At 44.6% G+C, this 18076-nt stretch overlaps 1 protein-coding gene across 4 annotated transcripts in view; it reads right to left on the bottom strand.

The window, feature by feature from the left end:
- The window catches only part of ADAM10 (ADAM metallopeptidase domain 10), a 54505-nt gene that overhangs the window by 5579 nt on the left and 30850 nt on the right, over nt 1-18076 (bottom strand). For all 4 annotated transcript variants that reach the window (XM_089538096.1, XM_089538098.1, XM_089538099.1 and 1 more), the window contains 8 exons: nt 16594-16686; nt 15596-15779; nt 13573-13736; nt 11987-12170; nt 10726-10876; nt 9680-9863; nt 8994-9102; nt 8064-8284 (listed from right to left, as the gene is read on the bottom strand). In XM_089538096.1, the coding sequence (XP_089394222.1) occupies nt 8064-8284; nt 8994-9102; nt 9680-9863; nt 10726-10876; nt 11987-12170; nt 13573-13736; nt 15596-15779; nt 16594-16686 (1290 nt within the window). The remainder of the gene's footprint in view (nt 1-8063; nt 8285-8993; nt 9103-9679; nt 9864-10725; nt 10877-11986; nt 12171-13572; nt 13737-15595; nt 15780-16593; nt 16687-18076) is intronic.

Consider the following 18076-nt stretch of genomic DNA (forward strand, 5'->3'; position numbering starts at 1 on the left):
GACTGGGGGAGACACCTGGACGAGACAAAGCCACCAGCCGGGATGAAGCAGGGGCAAGGAGTTTCACCTGATTAATAGGGAAAGCACCAGCCCCTTGGAGTTAAAGGACACAGGCAAAGGTCTTGTCTCTGGATGATGCACTTTATCAATAACATGAAGTCAAAGGCTTTCATGGCCAGCATCCATATTTTTTTGTGGGTTTTTTGGGCTATGTGGCCATGTTCTAGAAGAGTTTATTCCTGATGTTTCACCAGCCACTGAGCTTGTGTTACACATATGGAATTTAAATTTCTCAGCCTGGGAATTCCCATTAATTTACTCTGACAAAGCCCTGTAATGGGAACAATTTCTTTTCATTTTAATTTGGCCATATTCTCTTTTGTATTCTGAAAGGGGAAAAACCCAACAGCACTCACAGGGAAAGCTATTGCAAAGTCTTCTTATCATAACACTGTTGTTTTCCCAATTTGCACAACACTTAATAGTCTCTGGGTACACAATTATGCTACTTTCCATACAAAGGCCGAGATCCTACGTTGGAAGGGCCCCATGCAGCTGCCGTTTTTACATGGAAAAAGGAGGGAGGAGAAGGCGATTCAGACCATGGAGAAGCAGCTGGCTGCAGTTCGGTCTGTGGCGGGGGAATGAGGGTGCCCTCCTCTCAAATGGAGTGTGTCCCCATTTTCCTTGTTCCTAGAGCCGAGAGAGACCAGGCCCTCATAGACTGAATCCCTCCCTTGCCTCCGTTCCTCCCCACCCCATAAGAAGGAACAGCAGAGGCCCCTTGTGGTGCTTGACAATCATCAGGTGTGGAAGGGTATGCGTGGAGCACAAAGACAACAGAATAGCCTAAAAACGAACGTTGGTACTTACCCATGATACGTTCATTTCCAGCAGACAAGGGTCCTAACATCCTGTATTCTGGGTTAAGCTACTCCTATTCGCTCCTGTAGGCAGGGACAATAAACAAAAGACCAGCCCCCTATATAGGGAGGAGCTAGCCCCCCTGGGCCTCAGTCAATAACAAGCCAAGCGAGTAGTAATGTAAATCAAGGAACTGAACTTTAGTAACATCAGCTAAGGGTTAACTAGAACACCTTAGAAAAACTAGTCCAAGAACAAACAAGAACTCAGAAAACCAATCCAGCAACAAGAAGAACAAGGCAGGTCCACCAACAGACAGAGTCGGAGGCCGCAGGCAGCACCAGGTGGGCAGGATGTTAGGACCCTTGTCTGCTGGAAATGAACGTATCACAGGTAAGTATGAACGTTCGTTTTCCCAGCAGACAGGGTCCTAACCTCCTGTATTCTGGGATTTACAAAAGCCCTCTTGAACCGGGAGGGAAGTGCTGCTAGGAGACTGTGGCCCCTGACACAATCTGTTGGTGGACTGTCCTTTGAAATGACGCCTCAGCAGACTCAGACATGTCCAGTTTGTAATGTCTTATGAAGGTCGAATGCGACTTCCATGTGGCCGCCCTGCAAATTTCTGACAGGGAGGCGCTAGGGCTCAGGGCCGCAGAGGTTGATGCACTCCTGGTTGAGTGCGCCATCACCCCCTCGGGGGGAGTGAGATCAAGAGTTTGGTAGCTGTCTTGAAGACACAACCTGATCAACCTAGTCAGAGTCGAGACCAATACCTTGTGGCCCAAAGAGCCCAGGTGAAAGGAAATGAATAATGCCTCGGATGACCTGAAGATTGAAGTCCTCTTGATGTAGATTTTGAGGGTTCTGTGCACATCCGATGTGTGCCAGGTCTTTTCTAAGTCCTTCTTAGGATAGGGGCAGAATGGAGGCAGGAGAATGTCCTGTGACACGTGAAAGGCTGAGGTAGGGTCTGGACGAAGGCACACTGAGACTGGCCTAAAAATACACAAGTCTTTACGTACCAATAGGGTCCCAGCTCTGACACCCGTCTGGCAGAGGTAATGGCCATGAGGGAGATGACCTTGAGGGAGAGGTGTTTGAGGGAGGCCTCCTGAAGGGACTTGATCGGCTCAACCGTCAGCGCCTTTAAGTCCGTGTTCATGTCCCAAGTTGGAAAACGATGTCTGGAGGGCTGGGCCCTGTTGGAAACTCCCCTCAACAGCCTCTTAATGTGAGGATGGCTGCCATTCTAGCTGCTCTCTTATGGAGCAGAACCAACATGATGGCAGACACCTGTCTTCTAACCATGTTGGGTGTAATTCCCTTTTTAATGCCATCTTGGACGGACAATAGCAGATCAGCCACTGAAAACCTGAAGCAGTCGATTTGAACTTGTCTAAAAGGTGGATTATGGTGGATTATGTGATCAATCAGAATGGAACCTGATCTAATCTGGATTTATGGCAGCTTCCACCCAATCAATGATCACCTTGTCAACTGGTTATAGCAATGAAGGTAATATTAAGGTGATTTCACTTGTAGCAATTAAGACTTACCACTCTGAAAGAGGAATGTTAATGTCTGACCACCAACTAATATTTCAAAACTATGTGCAGTTCTTTACTGGAACATCTGTGCACCTGAGTAAAATAAGACTAATTCCATGGTTAGGCAAGGGATTAACCTTTATCTCGCAGGCATTGGTGAGACCATGCAGAAGCGTGGATGCACTCTGTGTTAACAGGGCCTGTTGTCAGAATTAAGTCTCATTTCATCTGAGGATGAACTTGTCTAGAGGCTTCAAAAATTGCCCAACTCCATGTAGCAGACTATCATCAACCTAGAGCAGTGGTTCCCAACCTGTGGGTCGGGACCCCTTTGGGGGTTGAAGGACCCTTTTATGGGGGTCACCTAAGGCCACTGGAAAATATCTATTTAATTACAGTTATGAAGTAGCAAGGAAAGTAATTTCATGGTTGGGGGTCACCACAACATAAGGAACTGTATTAATGGGTCAGGGCATTAGGAAGGTTGGGAACCACTGACCTAGAGGAAAGCTGAGGGGCCTCCTGGCTGAATGAACTGCTGATTAAGGAGTCATGAAAAGGGGACAGAGGGCTTGGCAAGGATAGCCCTCTGGTATCTAATTTCGAGGAGAGAATTTTCTCCACAAAAAGGATCTGTCAAAGGAATATAAACCTAAATTTTAAATAGTATAGTGGGCCCTCAATATGTACTGGAGTTGGATTCAGGACTTTGCATGGATACCAAATCCATGGAAGCTCAAGTCACATAAGATATAATGGCATAGTAAAATGGAGTCTCCTATATAAAATAGTAAAATCACAGTTTGGTGTTGTTGTTTTCTGTTTATGTTTTTTTTAAATACACACACACACACAAGCTGTGGGCATACAGGTGGCTGGTGTAAGTCTCTATATGGAGCAGTATGTGCTCCATACATGTGCTAGCAGAAAACAAGGCATAGGCACTAGGAAGTCCATTTTCCCAGCCTCAGAAGGCAGTGGACAATGGTGGTGTTTGGACCAGACCTTGGCATGAAAACCCAGTCAGGGATAAGACACTCATCCACACAGCAGCTAACCATATAACAATAAAATCATAGAATCATGGAGTTGGATGAGACCACAAGGGCCATCAAGTCCAACCCCCTGCCATGCAGGAAATCACAATCAAAGCATGCCCAACAGTATGCAAAGGAATCTTATAGCACCCTGAGACCACTAAAAGAAAGAGATTGGCAGCATGAACCTTCCTGGCCTTAAGCCCAATTCATCATATAAATCAGGGGTTGGCAACCTCTGGCCCGTGGGCCGAATGCGGCCCGCGGAGGCCTTTCAGCCGGCCCCTGCACACTCCTGCCGCCGCCGCCGCCTGCAGCTTTTCGCTGCTCCGGGTGCCACCATTTTATTTCTCAAAATGGCGGTGAAGTCTCGTGCGACCTTTCCCTAGGTCACGCGAGACTTCACTGCCATTTTGAGAAACAAAATGGCGGCAGTGTAGAGGCGAAGTCTCGTGCGACCACAGAAAGGTCGCACGAGACTTCGCCGCCATTGGCGGCGGCCTCTAGGAGGCCTGTTGCGGTTTCCGGGGCCCTGCTATGGGACTCTGACGGTGGCAGCGGGCCTCTGGGAGGCCCGATGCCATTGCTGGGGCCATCCAATAGGGTTCCGGCGGCGGCAGCAGGCCTCTAGGACATTTTTGCCGGCCTCTGACGGGGTCTGGGGCCCCGTTAGGGGCCGGCAAAGAGGAGGCCTCCAGCGCTGGCAGCCCCCGCCGGCTTTTTTGCCGGCCTCTGACAAGGCCTGGGCCCAATCAGAGGCCAGCAAAGAGGAGGAGGCCTCCAGTGCTGGCGGCCCCCACTGGCTTTTTTGCCAGAGGAGGCCTCCAGCACTGGCAGCCCCCACCGGCTTTTTTGCTGGCCTGTGACGGGGCCTGGGGCTCCATCAGGGGCCGGCAAAGAGGGGGAGGCCTCCAGCACTGGCGGCCCCCACCAGCTTTTTTTCCAGAGGAGGCCTCCAGCACTGGCGGCCCCCACTGGCTTTTTTGCTGGCCTCTGACGGGGCCTGGGGCCCTGTCAGGGACTGGCAAAGAGGGGGAGGCCTCCAGCACTAGCAGCACCCGCCGGCTCTTTCCCGGCCTCTGACAGGGCCTGGGGCCCCGTCAGGGGCCGGCAAAGAGGAGGAGGCCTGGCCCCCAGAGGGTGGAAGCTCCACCCCGGCACGCAGCCCCGCCCCCGGAAGGTGGAAGCTCCACCCCCCAGCTTCAGCCCCCCAGGTGTCTGAGGGACAGCAACCCGGCCCGGCTCAAAAAGGTTGCCTACCCCTGATATAAATGACAGACCTTGTCACAATAGACCTTGTCACAACCAAGCCAGGGAGCAGTTGAATGGCAAGCCCATCAGCAGGCATTCTTATTTAAAAATGTAACTATCTAGACAAGGTAAGAGGCAATTGTGCTCTTTGTGGCAGACCCCTCAGGGCTCTACAGGATGTCTAAATGGGATTTGAAGCAACTTCTCAGCAAAAAAAAACTGAGTTTATGTTTTAAAACACTCATGGGGGAAGGGAGGTTTCTCCCAGGATGGAGAGGAAGCTGTTTGTTTGTTTTCTGATTAAGAATTTTTCTTAACCCTCTGTATTAGTGAGAACCATCTCATGGAAGAAACTGTATTGTTAAAGCTTATGCTCTTAATGAGAAGTGCTATGGCTGATACCAGTTTGCACAGGGGAGGCAGAACCATGTGCTCATCTTATGTCTTAGGCTGTTCCAGCTAAGGCAAAAAGGCTCTGGCCCTAATGGAGGCAGGGATGGAGGCCCATGAGGAGGGAAGAAAAGTCATCACATGGCTTTTATGGCTAGCCCTCTCCCTAGATGACTTACTTTCCAAGTATCTTCTCTGCCCTGGTAAAAAGGAGAGGGGGGTGAGCAGAAACAGCACAACTCAAACCTCATGGGCTAACAGTAATAAAATGAACACCAGAAAAAGTTAACCAGTATCTCTTGAAATCTGAGCCCCCAGACCTGTTGCTGTTGGGGCTCTCCCCTCCTTTATTTGCCCCATCAAGGGAGGCTTCCTGGGCAGTAGCTTCTTCCAGGCACTGAGGAAACTGCTCTTAAGTTAGCAGTGACTGAAGACCATTTGTAACCATGGGTAGATAGCTGCATATGGCCTGTAGTGTAGCCCTGATATTCACAGGGCATTTTGTTTTATTTATGTTTGAAACAGCCCCAACTTCAAGCTGGGGTTTAGAAGCTTAGCCCTTTCAATTTCAGGCAGGCTTTATAGTAACCTGACTGCATGATAGAAGCTGGCTTGGTCCTCAACTCCCTTACCACTTACATAGGTAGCTGGGAAGGGCAGAGGGGCTGCTGTGGGACATGGCTCCCCATTTACCTGAGGTATGTTTGTATCCTGAGAAAGGATAATCTCTGATGGAAAGGAGAGGCCAAGCGCTCCAGCTGCTCTCTCAAGAGTGCCACAGTTCGGGGCAGCCAAACACAATTGGGGGTGAAGGGAACTCTCCACCCATGATATAGACAAGTGGTTTTCCCCTTTTTTGTTGTTGTAATTTTTGAGGAGGGAACACAGGAAGATTTGTATCCATGTGCTCTCAAGGAATCCTTGGGGTGGAAGAGACCCCAAGGGCCATCCAGTCCAACTCCATTCTGCCATGCAGGAACTTTCAATCAAAGCATAACTGATAGATGGCCCTCCAGCCTCTGTTTAGAAGTGGGTGGCAGAGGCCATGCTCTCTCTGGGGAGGACATGAAACCATTTTGTGCTTTTTGTGGGATGCTCTGTGGCAGCCAAAAAAGACCATTTTAGAGTCAGAAGCTTCAGCTCCTGCTGGGCCAAGTCTAGCTTCCTTTACAGCCATGCGGCTGTACAACATAGAGGAGGAGTCCTCTGCCTCCTTACACACCATCTCATTATAAGAATTCAAAAGGAATGTGCAGGTGCCCTGGCAACACCACCATGTGTTTCCCTGTCTGCAATAGGATCCCCCACACCTGTTGAGGTCTTGGGTGCCATTGGGGCCAGAGATGGGAAAGAAGGGGGAGACCAAGGGTTTATGCCCCCATCTGCCCTCCTGGCAGAGTCCCAAACCTTATGCTAGGCATAGTGCCTGCAATGGCCATGGCAGAGGCCTCATGGCAATGCCTGCCCTGAGTGAGGGCATTAGATCTGGCAAAAGTTCTTTGGTGGCTGGATAGAGAGGGCCCCTGGTACTCACCCTTCTCCTGTATCTTCTGTCTGGCTTGCCTCTCTGACCTTGGCCCTGTTTCAGGCTGGCAGAGGTGATGCAAAGAAATCCTTTGCCATGGCTTTTGGCTGGCCTGTCCTCTGAACCCTGACCCTAATGGGCTGGGCAGAGATGATGAAAAGTTTCCGTAACTTCTAGCCAGTTTCCTCACTGATCCCTGGCCCTAAACGGGCTGGGCAGAGGTGATGTGGAGAAACAGAGACATGGAGGGGATACCCCTCACCATCTGATCCCACGGCTCCCATGTGCTGCAATGCTGTTTACAGAAATCTCCTGTGCTCCCCCCATGAAAGGGGGGCAGCTTTGGAAGAGAGGGAGATTCATGGGCAAAGCCAAGACCTTTCTTCAATCCTGAGAGCCCTTGCCATATTAAGCCTTTCTTCATGCTTCCAAGGCATCAAGAGAAAACGAAGAGAAGAAAAGGACTGGAGTGGCTGTAGTGAAGAACTCGCAGAGCAACAATGAGTCTCCCTCTGAAGCCAGCTCCCTCTGTTGAGCCGGCAGACCCTGAGCTAGGGAAGCCTAAGCTAAGAATTACCCTTAACCGGTGCTCTTGGGTTCCTCTGCCATAGCCACCACCAAGGAAGGGGGGAAAGGCAGGAGAGAGGAGAAGAAGGGAAGGCCAACAAAACTCTCAAACCGCTTTCGGAGAAAGGAAAAACTTCGCTGGCTCGAAGAGACACATCCTGCTAGGAGCGTAGGCAGGAACAAGACTGAGGCCCAGGGGGGCTAGCTCCTCCCTATATAGGGAGCCGGTCTTTTGTTTATTGTCCCTGCCTACAGGACCAAATAGGAGGAGCTTAACCCAGAATACACGAGGTTAGGACCCTGTCTGCTGGGAAAAGGGTCTTGCATATATATAAGCTGCAATTTACACACACAGAGATCACTAACAGGATGCTGGCCAAAACGCATGTGCAATGTCCCACAACCTGTCTTGTGAAAACTAGGACAAATTGTCACTATGTTGTCACTTCTTTTGCAATGAAGTTCATTAATGTTTGAAACATTATCTTCACCCAGTGAAAACTGGCATATTTGAATCTTGGGGCAAAATAATCACAAAGGGAGACCGGCAGGGAAAAAACACAACATATTTGCTGGGCTAGCAAATGCTCCACTTGGGAGAAAGTGACACAAGGAAACTAGATTTCCATTCAACATCCTTGTGAACCTTGCACTTACCCCCCCCCCACCTTCCCCTAAATATTACATACAAAGAAATAGTTGCTGTGACGTTGTGAAATGCCCTATGTCTTTTTGATAGCACAATACCAACCTTTCATGGTAACATTTTGTGATAGCTAATATTTTAAAACCCACCTATACAAAACTGAAAGAAATCTTACAAAATCAAATTTTTAAAATTTTAATTCATTGCTTAGTGCAAGAGACTCTTAAACTTACCACTATCCACTCCGCAATGTTTTCATACAGCTCTGGATTGAAAATGGCCTTCTTTAGTCTGGCCAGGGGACCGTCAGCGTCCACCAACCGGCACCTCATGAAGACATCACAGTAACCCTTGAAATCATTGCAGGGTGACCCAGGCTGTAGCGTAATGGTTTTGTGGTTGAAGTATTCCTTCCAGGCATCAGAGCCTGTACTTGCACATGTCTCTGGACGCACTGGATAAGTCAGAAATTAACAGAGGATGGATGTTATTTTTTGGAAAAGCAATAAAATCAGATGCCTAGGGAGTGAGTCTTGAGTAACTGAAGAGGTCTCAAAGTGGGATTAAGCCAAACACTGAAAGGGTTACCCTGACTGCAGTTAGCTTACACACCTTCAGTTTTCACTATTGCTGGTCTGACACCAGTATGAAAATATTTCAACTTGCATACAGTCAGCCCTTCTTATACACGGATTTTTTTACACGGATTCAAGCATCCACGGTTTGAACATGCCCCAAAAAAGTATAAATTCCAAATATCAAACCTTGATTTTTTTTATAAGGGACACCACTTTGCTATGTCATTATATTTAATGGGACTTGAGCATAGACAGATTTTGTTATACACGGGGGATCTTGGAACCAAACACCAGCGTGTAACAAGGGTCCACTGTCCTGAGCATCTGTGAAATCTGTGTTTTATGCTACTCATCTCTGACTGGAATCTGATGGTTAGGGCAAATTAACATTTTAGAAAGATCAATAACCAAATTAATGGAGAATGCTGCAGTAGTAGCTCTGGAATAGTGAGAAATCTGCTCCCCCATCTACCCATTGGTTAATTCCTTTGTTGTTGCTCAAAAGTTTACTAAACAGGGGATGGTGAAACTGGAGCTTTTGGATCCAAGCTTGCTAGCTTAAGGTTTCAGTGGAACAGGGCTTACTTTTTTCCATGCAACAGACGTGGCATAACTCTTTGTCATCCTTGGCATCAGTGCTAGCACATGTACATTCCTCCAAACGATACCTCTCACAGATGGAGCCGGCACATTGCTGGGAAGGAAGCATACAACTCTTAACCAAATAGGTTTTGTTTTAACCACACTTATACACAGTCATTCATATCACAAGGAAACTGCAGAATACTGTATTACCACAATGGTATCTTGAACTTTCTGGGTACAAAAACAATCCTTTTCCCAGACTGGAAACAAAATGAAAAGTTCTTAAATTGACTGGACTTCAAAGAAACACTTTAGAGAATCCAAAGAAAGAAGAGGATGCTGAGAACTGGATGCACCTCAGCAGTGCACCAGCTTTGCTCTAAGGAACCTTGCTCCAAGTTGAGAAAGTTTTCTGAGTCTTCAAAAATTAAGCAGGGCAGTTGAGCTAGTGGAACACTCCACTCTTCCAATACAGGCCAGGTAAAACCAAAGCCAGTCAGTAGGAAGCCTGAGCATACCATATGACTTATTAACATAAGCTAGGAGTTATAGAGGGTGAGCCAATCTGAGTATATGGTGCTTTTTACCATGGGGGCAACACTACTTGCTCCAGAGCAGAAGTATGGAAGTTAATGTTCACCTTTCCTTTAGCTTTTCTGCAAAACCAATCTAGGAAGAAGACTTACGCCATTTATGCAAACTTGTGTGTTTCTGTTGCACTCTGTCAAGTTAGGCTTAGGTGCAGATGTTGGACAGAAAGAAGAAGTTCCGTTGCACCTTCCTTCCTCCGCACACTCAGAATCATTCCGGCACTTTGCCCCTGAACCCTTGAATACACAATACGGCGTACAACAGGGGCCTTGGCTGGGACTGAGAAGGAGAAAGAGAATAGACTGAAGGCACATCATTCCAATGGGTTCCACCACTCAGAACCTTGTGCTGCACATCAGCATGCAAACAGCCCTGAAGCCTACTTTGCCTGTAAGCATGCGCTGGAAAGGTCCAAGGATGGGGTAAGCTAAATGAGCTCTTTTTAACCACTTTGTAACATTTGCAATCAGTTTCAGTTTTTAGCTTCACTCAAAAACTTTATAAATCGACATTAAAAAGAGCAGTGCCTTCTAATATACGAGTGTTACTGAGAGCACTCCCTTCTTATTCAAACTAGTTGCCTTCTCAACAGTCAAAGCAGCAACAACTAAAACAGGTTCAAGAGACCAACAACAGCCCCTACATGAAGGCAAGCAAACAGCTAAGCCTCATGAACCAAAAACCAAAACAGAAGAGATGAAATTCGGACTCCCTCCTTGGAAGGTCAACAGCACAGGGGAAATGAAGCCTGGGAGGAGGGCTCATTCCACAGCCTTGGGGCAAGTGGAGTATAGGCCCTCTCTTCTGACTTCACTTGTTGTTGGAACCTGAAGGGGCAGAAAATAATTGCAACTGACATGGTGCATGGCATCAAGGAGACACATTTGTCACTGGAGGGCTCCTTAAGTCAATCCAGAAGTTAAGAAAATGTCTCTTCAAACACTGCCCAAAAGCACGCATACGCAGAGAAACGTCAGGCAGGCTAAGGCTTATAAATATCTATGAGTTCGCTTCAAGGCTCTGGACTGGAGTCTCCTTTTCTGATCACGGCCACAGGTGTCCCTTGAGCGGCCAGCATTGCTAGCCCAACGCTTGGGGGCCACAAGCTCAAAGAGTTTAAAACCACAACAGACATCCGTACCTGCAGTTCTTCCCTGGCCTTAGCTTGCATTTCTTATCTTCTGCCTGGTTTGCATCATAGCAGCACTCGTCCTTACATTGGTCGCTGTAGCCGCAGTCACACTGCTCTCCTTGCTCAACCAGTCCGTTCCCACAGATGGGCTGACCGGATTCTGAAAAGCACCAGATACTTCAAATACCAGGCAGCTATCATGGAAAACATGGATATACATGTACACTGATAACATGAACTGAGATAAATAGGCAAATCCTTCAAAGTAGCCAGTTAAGAGTATCATTCTCTCAGTCCAGGACAGCTGTGGCTGTTTATTAGACTCAACAGCATGTTATTCCCTTCAAAAGATGAATTCTGATTGTGCCTGAGAGCATGAGGATTTTGTACCCCAGCTTTCTCCTGGTATGTGACCCAGGCAGCTGACACTTTCCATTCTATTGTTTTCTGAATGGCAGCATCGTCATCTTTTGAACCACAGTCCATGCAAAGGGAAACCAAGTATTCATAAGCTGCTATTAACAAAAGCAATGCATGTTGCACGCCAATTTCTGGAAAAGCTGAACAGCCCCAATCTTAGACTCCCTCTCCAACATTTAAAATGAAACAGTGATGTAGACTGAAAGGGCCTAAGCTGAACTCAAACATTCTGTAGAGTACAAAGCTGAACCACCGCACCAAGTCGGACTGAGTAGTGGGGCTACTGCTTTCTACAAAAACGGATGGGACAGGAGCATTGTTTCCTTCAAGCTGAGGGTGGGCATACAACAGGTAGGCTATCTGTGGGCCATTTCTCTCTCAGAAATGGGAGAGGGCTGGCCACAGATTAACAGCACCCTACTAGGCCTCAGTCACTGGGCAAGGAAGACACTTCTCCTAAGTCTGTGTGTCAAGATATGAATATCCTGTTTTTTTGAATGGATGCTTAAGAAGGAGGGGATCGGTTTGCAATGATGTTCATGGAGGCTGTGGGGAGGTCAAATAAATGCTCCACTAGGCTGTCTGATCTCCCCCCCCCCCCCCACATTTTATTTTCAAAAGGTCCTTCAATGTGAAGCACTATACCATCCCTTTGAGGACAACAAGCCGAGTTGCCATTAATGGCTTGGTTCTATACTGAATGACAATCTGGTGTGTCTGTCCCGCTGGCACTTTCTTAAAATGAGAAGCTGGGGAGTCTCAAAGCTGACAGAATGCCAGAAGGACACCCTCTTCACTTCCTCCCTCTCCTCAAAAAACACTGGAAGGATGAGGCAGAGGATGTACTTACCAACAAAACAATTATTTCTCTTTTTTTCCAGAACTTGACTGATATTTCTAATACTACAGTTAGAGAATTTGTTGTTGTTAAGTTTGTCTCCAGATGTTGCTCTTGCATACATGATGTAATTGCCATTTTCTTTTTGTCCCAGGTTTTTAGACTCTCCTGGAGTGCATTCAGTTCCAGAATCATGCTGGGGGGGGGGGGGAGAAAGAAAGAAAGATCTTCAGCTTTATCTACACAGAATGCTTAATTTTAAAGTCATCCTGATGGCAACAGTGTCAGAGAAATAAGTTCCAAGAAGTATCTCTAGGCTAAGAGGTCAATTGGGGGGGGGAGGGGGCTGCTGCAGTATTGCATTCAACTTTCCTGTAATCCACTGAAAAAAATCTCTTCAAACATTAATATAAGTACTACTGATAAGCAATGTCATTAATTTGTTTTAATTCAATGGTCTAAACTTAGTTACTTTAATCATAGTTTATTCATTAGTAACAAACCTGCTATAAAATCCTTGCCTCATTTACATGACCCAAACAACCTCAATAGCAGCTGAAGCCAAATTCATACTTAACTGCAACACATCACTCTGGGAACAGATAAAGCAAAAATGTTTTCAATACCTCAACATGTTGTGGGTGTCCAAACCTAGCCTAAATATTTTTATTTATTTATTTATTTATTTATTTAAGGGATTTATATCTTGCCCTTTTCTCAATAGACCAGAGGATTTGCAGATTTTAGCTGGTTTTATATTCCAGCTAAACATGCTGCTCAACACAAAGAGAAGTTAGTATGTTATAAATGTTATACAGCAACATTTATAACATTTTAAAAATTATAACACTGGCATTATAGTTTAAAATATTTACAGATTACACACTGTAAGAAGCAAAGTCAGAAGACAAAGGAAAATTTGGCTCTACACATTATTGCTTACATTCTGACAAAGTTTGTATAAATACTACACTCTACACATTGATCAGACATGATGGCTGCAGAAGCCTCATCTCACTTTTCTGTTTATTTCACTGAAGCCTGCATAGAATCTATTCTTAGAGAGCCATGCTGAGTCTGTGGCGTGTTATTTCCTACTGATTTATTATTATTTATAACAATAAAAAAATAACAAATCAACACAACCAGGAAAACCAGATCAGAACAACAACATTGTCAATTAAGCAGTAAAAACACTGCAGAGTCCTTGTTAACATCTATCCTGTAGACATAAAGTTAACACACGGGACTCAGCGGTGTGTGAGTACCAAAACCAAACCATCTAGAAACAAACCAATATGCTCCTCCTGTCACACAGTGAGCAAGGTAAGGTAAGATGAAAGCATCTGCTCTGTTGCAAAAGGGCATAAATTGCACCATGAACTAAGAGGAAATGTGATGCATTAGGCCAATTCTGATTATCTAGGTGAAATGGCAATGTTTGGTTTGCTAAATCTGGGTGTATGAAGTAGTCCAAGTGATCCTCATCAGTTCTACTTAGGTCTAGAGGAGGACAATTTTGACACAAGTCTCAAATGTTCCTGGTCAGGTACAGAAGCTGGACAACCTAGAAATGGAGACTCAGCCCCCATACTTACCGGAGAACCAAAATTATGGCCCACTTCATGCGCAAAGGTGATGTGAGAGACCTTAGGAGGGACGTGGGAGCCATAGTTCTGAACGGTGATGATGCCAGTATTTAAGGATTTCTTTTTGCCATCAGAATAAAGTTTGCTCTTTTCACATATACCACCGGAGCTCCCTGAAATTAAAACCAAAACAACTTTTTAGAAGGAGTTTATTCTAGGCCGATCAGAAAGTTAAGGAAAAAATACACATGATCAAATGGCACAGTCACAATTAGTTTTATCTCCCAAAGATCTCACCCCTACAGCTGGAATAATTAGCAAGGAGCAACTATTACAAAGCTGCCAGTGCAAAAGAAATGGTGAGAAAGAAAGATGTGGTATGCTTATTTTTCTTCAAAATGCCTTCCTCTAGCCTGCTTCCACCCGAAGTTCAAAGGTGAGGCATTACTATACAAGCGGGATTGTACTTATAAGGATTATACTTATGCAAACATTTCATTTTTGGGGAGAATTATAGCAGTATTGTAGCTGGGTATAGTTATACTGCGAGAGCCAGTATGATGTAATGGTTTGAGTGTTGGACTAGGATCCTGGAGACCAGGGGTTCGAGTCTCTTTTCGGCCATGGAAACCTACTGGGTGACCTTGGACAAGTCATATTCTCTCAGCCTCAGTGGGAGACAAGGGAAAAACCCCTCTGAACAAATCTTGCCAAGAAAACCTAGTGATATGGTGACCCTTAGTCAGAAATGACTTGGAAGGTGCATAAAGTCATGCTGCAATTTCAATATATGCTACCCGACATAATCATTTCCTGTGTAGCCCCCAATCTACAAATAAATAAAAATTACAGAGGTTATCAACTAGAATACTTTACATTTTCTTTAAAGTATAGTTCCTATCACCCCATTGTTTCTCTACCACAGGTTGCCAACTACATATGCTGTGGGCTTTGCTGCAAATGACTCCAAGACCACTTTCTGGGATAACTTTATTCTGCTGTCATTCAAGCCCCAGGGATATTCTCCCCAAGCACCTTGTCCAGTCCTTGTAGTATTTCTCTATCAGGGTAAGTCAAACCTGTGGTCAAGATGTAGGTTTTAAGACTGGAAGAACCTGGAGGGGGCTGAGCAGGAGTTATCGAGGTCCTCAGAGCTGTGGTTCTTAAGGGCTGTAATTCTTCCAAGTGCCTCAGTTCAAGTGCTGAAATAGCACTTTGCTTTTCCAAAGTACTTAGGCTAAGAATATCTGCTTAACTCAGCAAGCTGAATGACTCATTCTTTGGAGGATATTTACAGACATACTGTACTTTGGGAAGTTTGGGTTGAAACCGCAGAGACTAAAATACCAGTTAGACAAGTCACACCCGCTGCCAAGGTACCAGAGATCTTGAAAACTGTCTTGCCTAAGATGAAACTCCTAAGTCAACCAGAGTTCTCTTGTGAGGTTCTGACCTACACAATAATGGAAAATCTGCTACATAAAAATAGAAGCAGCACTATTTTTATCAGACCTTTTAAAAGATGAATAAATAACATAGCAATTTCACCCAATCCTTGTGACTAAATAATTCACACGCTTCCAAATGAACTGAACCACACTTTTAACATAATAATAATAACAATAACAACGTCAACTTTGAGATTGGTCATTTTGCCTCCCTGTTCTATGTCTATGGCCCAGTTTCCTGGATGTGAAATACCCTGTAATCATCATCAGAAGAACAATCTAATATCGTTATTAAATTCACAGAAGTCTTAATTTCTTCAGATGAGATTCTCTGCTTCGAGGCAAACTTCCCAAAAGACACCTGGATACAAACGCAAACAAAGGAAGGTGCCTTGTAGTGCATCAATCACTTGTTCATCTAGCTGTGTCTTTTGCTGACACCACTTTCATGATGCCTCAAGCCCAGAATGCCAACTGGAAGCAGTGCAGGCAAAAGTCTCTCTCAGCCTTGCCAATAAAGAGTTCTATAGCGGAGGTGTCTCCACACTCCCTGAAGCAAAATATTTAAAATAAGGTTCATTTACCTGAAGGCGCTCCAACCCAGGCCAAGCCAAGGACTCCATCATCAAAGTCACGATCAGTAAACACATAGGCCAAGCAATAGTCATCGTGATTCTGTTCAGAATTGAGTTCCAGAAACTTCTCCACACCAATGTTTGGAAATCGGAAGGGATTAGAAGGGTCTTTGTCATCTTGAGTAGTGTTGATCTGAAAGAAAGACAGTTCTGCATTGTTAGACATTTCATATTACAAATCAATGCCTTAAAAGGCTGATTCACACATATATCATAGGCATTACTCGACTGCACTGCTCTGTGCTGACTCACACCACACAGACTGACTCATAGATGAATGGGGTAAATGGCACCCATTGAAAAGCAATGAGAGGAGATTTGAGAACGGCGGTTTTTTGATCAGCAAGACAGGCAAACTGCAGTTTGATGTACAGCCCTTAAGTGAGAAATCCTCTGCCTGGACAACTGTAATGGAGACATGAAACAAAGGCCACCCAGACGTTCTCCAGCTTTGCCTTCATAAATTTAAGTAACAGCGATCTCAGACAATGTGCTCTTATATTTGGGGGACCAACCGAGTGAAAAGCAAGTAGGCCTAATGATCAAGGAGAATGTAGAACTGGCTTTGCAATAAACAGTCATTTTGTAAGTAAAAATAAGTAAACACAATTTACTAGATTGCAAAATATCTTCTTCTACTAGCCTCTGGGGGACTGGAAGAGGAGAGACAGGGGGCTCTGCCTGTCGCATTTCTACAATGGACAGAGGCTTCTCTGTGCTGACAGCTCAGGTGGCTGGATAAAAGACAATGCTTTAAAAAAATTAATGGATGTTTAAACACTGTCAAGTGTAGACATGGAGAGCAAGAACTGATATGAACAGCAGTCATGGAGCGCCAGAAGAGATCACATGCAGCAGACGCTCCCTTTATTTAAAAAGGGGCTGCTGAGTCAGCCCTGAGTGAAGAGAAACAGAAGGCCTCAAAGTTAAGTTACCAGGATACTTACTCTTATTCTTTTCACCATAAAACTGATGTTTCGGATTCCTGAGAAATCTGTTGACTGGTAAATTGTGTCAATTGCTTTAACATGGCTGGATATCTAAAAAAGAGAAGATGGTAAAAGCTCTAGATGTTTGCACAATCCTCTCTGGGTACACACAGGACCTCATTGCCTGATAGCAAGAAGCTCTTTGGTTCTTAGAGGGGAAAGGCTCTCTGGACATGCAGGCTGGGAAACATTGCAGCTCTAGCTAAGGATACCCTGGAACTTTTGCACAAACTCTCCTACTGAGCCATGGGGCTATTTGCATTCATCTCAGCAATTTTCCATTTCCCTCCCACAACACCAACTCGGACATTTACTACCTGTTCTAGAACCACCAAACACTCAATGATAAGATGGGCTCAAGATGTGGGGAGCCCTATCAAATTGGAAGACTGGGAAAAATCCTGGAGGGTAACAAAAAAATTTACCGCCTGTCAAAATTATAAGGAGAATTATATGAAGATGCTATTCAGGTGGTATATGACTCCTACCAAGATCAATAAGATTTATAAAACAGGATGTGTTAAATGTTGGAAATGTGGGGTTAAAGAAGGCACTTTCTTTCATATATGGTGGACTTGTTCAATATCTATCGAATACTGGAAAAATATTCATGAGAAAATGGTGGAGATATTATGTACCAATATCCCTTTGGATCCGTTATTATTTTTGCTTAATATGACCAATAAATTAGATAATGTGATAGAGAAGAAATACTCTAGGATAATTTTATATATGATTACATTAGCTAGATTATTATTTGCAGAATGTTGGAAAAATCCACAATGTCCTAAAATAGAAGTTTGGTTATCTAAGTTGAAAGAAACAAGAAATCTTGATTTGTTAACAGCCGCTTTGCAGGATAAGGCGATGGAAAATGTGATAGAAGAATGGTATCATGTAGATCAATATTTGAATATATGTATATAATAAGTACTTTATAGGCATACACTTTTTTATTTATTAATTTTTTCCTCTTTTCGCAATTATTGGTGTTACTTTTTTTGAATCAAAATGATGTAGTCAATGGAGGGTTTTTCTTTTTATTAGTTTTGAGTGAACCTCTTGTGGAATATATGTAATCTGGCATTGGAAGGGAGATTTGGAAGTTGGTGGATAGTAAGATGAATAATTGGTATAATTATGTGTTATTTTTGACTTATGATGTTTGTATATATGTCTTTTTGTACATATATGTATATTTGTCTTTTATATTTCAAATAAAGATTTTAAAAAACCTGCACATCTGAAAAATAATGCATCTTCTAAAACTAAATAGGAATAGGAAGCAGATAGTCAAATTTACATACTCCTATGTGCGATTCTTCATCAATAAAGAACAATGAAGCCAGTAGTTGAACTTCTAGCATAATATTTTGTAGACTTGGTCTACTACCTCCAAAGCATGCATCAGAGGAAGCAGACAAATCTATGAAAGATGTTG

The sequence above is a fragment of the Sceloporus occidentalis genome, unplaced genomic scaffold, assembly GCF_023333645.1.
Source record: "Sceloporus occidentalis isolate IW3139 unplaced genomic scaffold, rSceOcc1.0.p SCAF_9, whole genome shotgun sequence".
Taxonomy (NCBI): domain Eukaryota; kingdom Metazoa; phylum Chordata; class Lepidosauria; order Squamata; family Phrynosomatidae; genus Sceloporus; species Sceloporus occidentalis.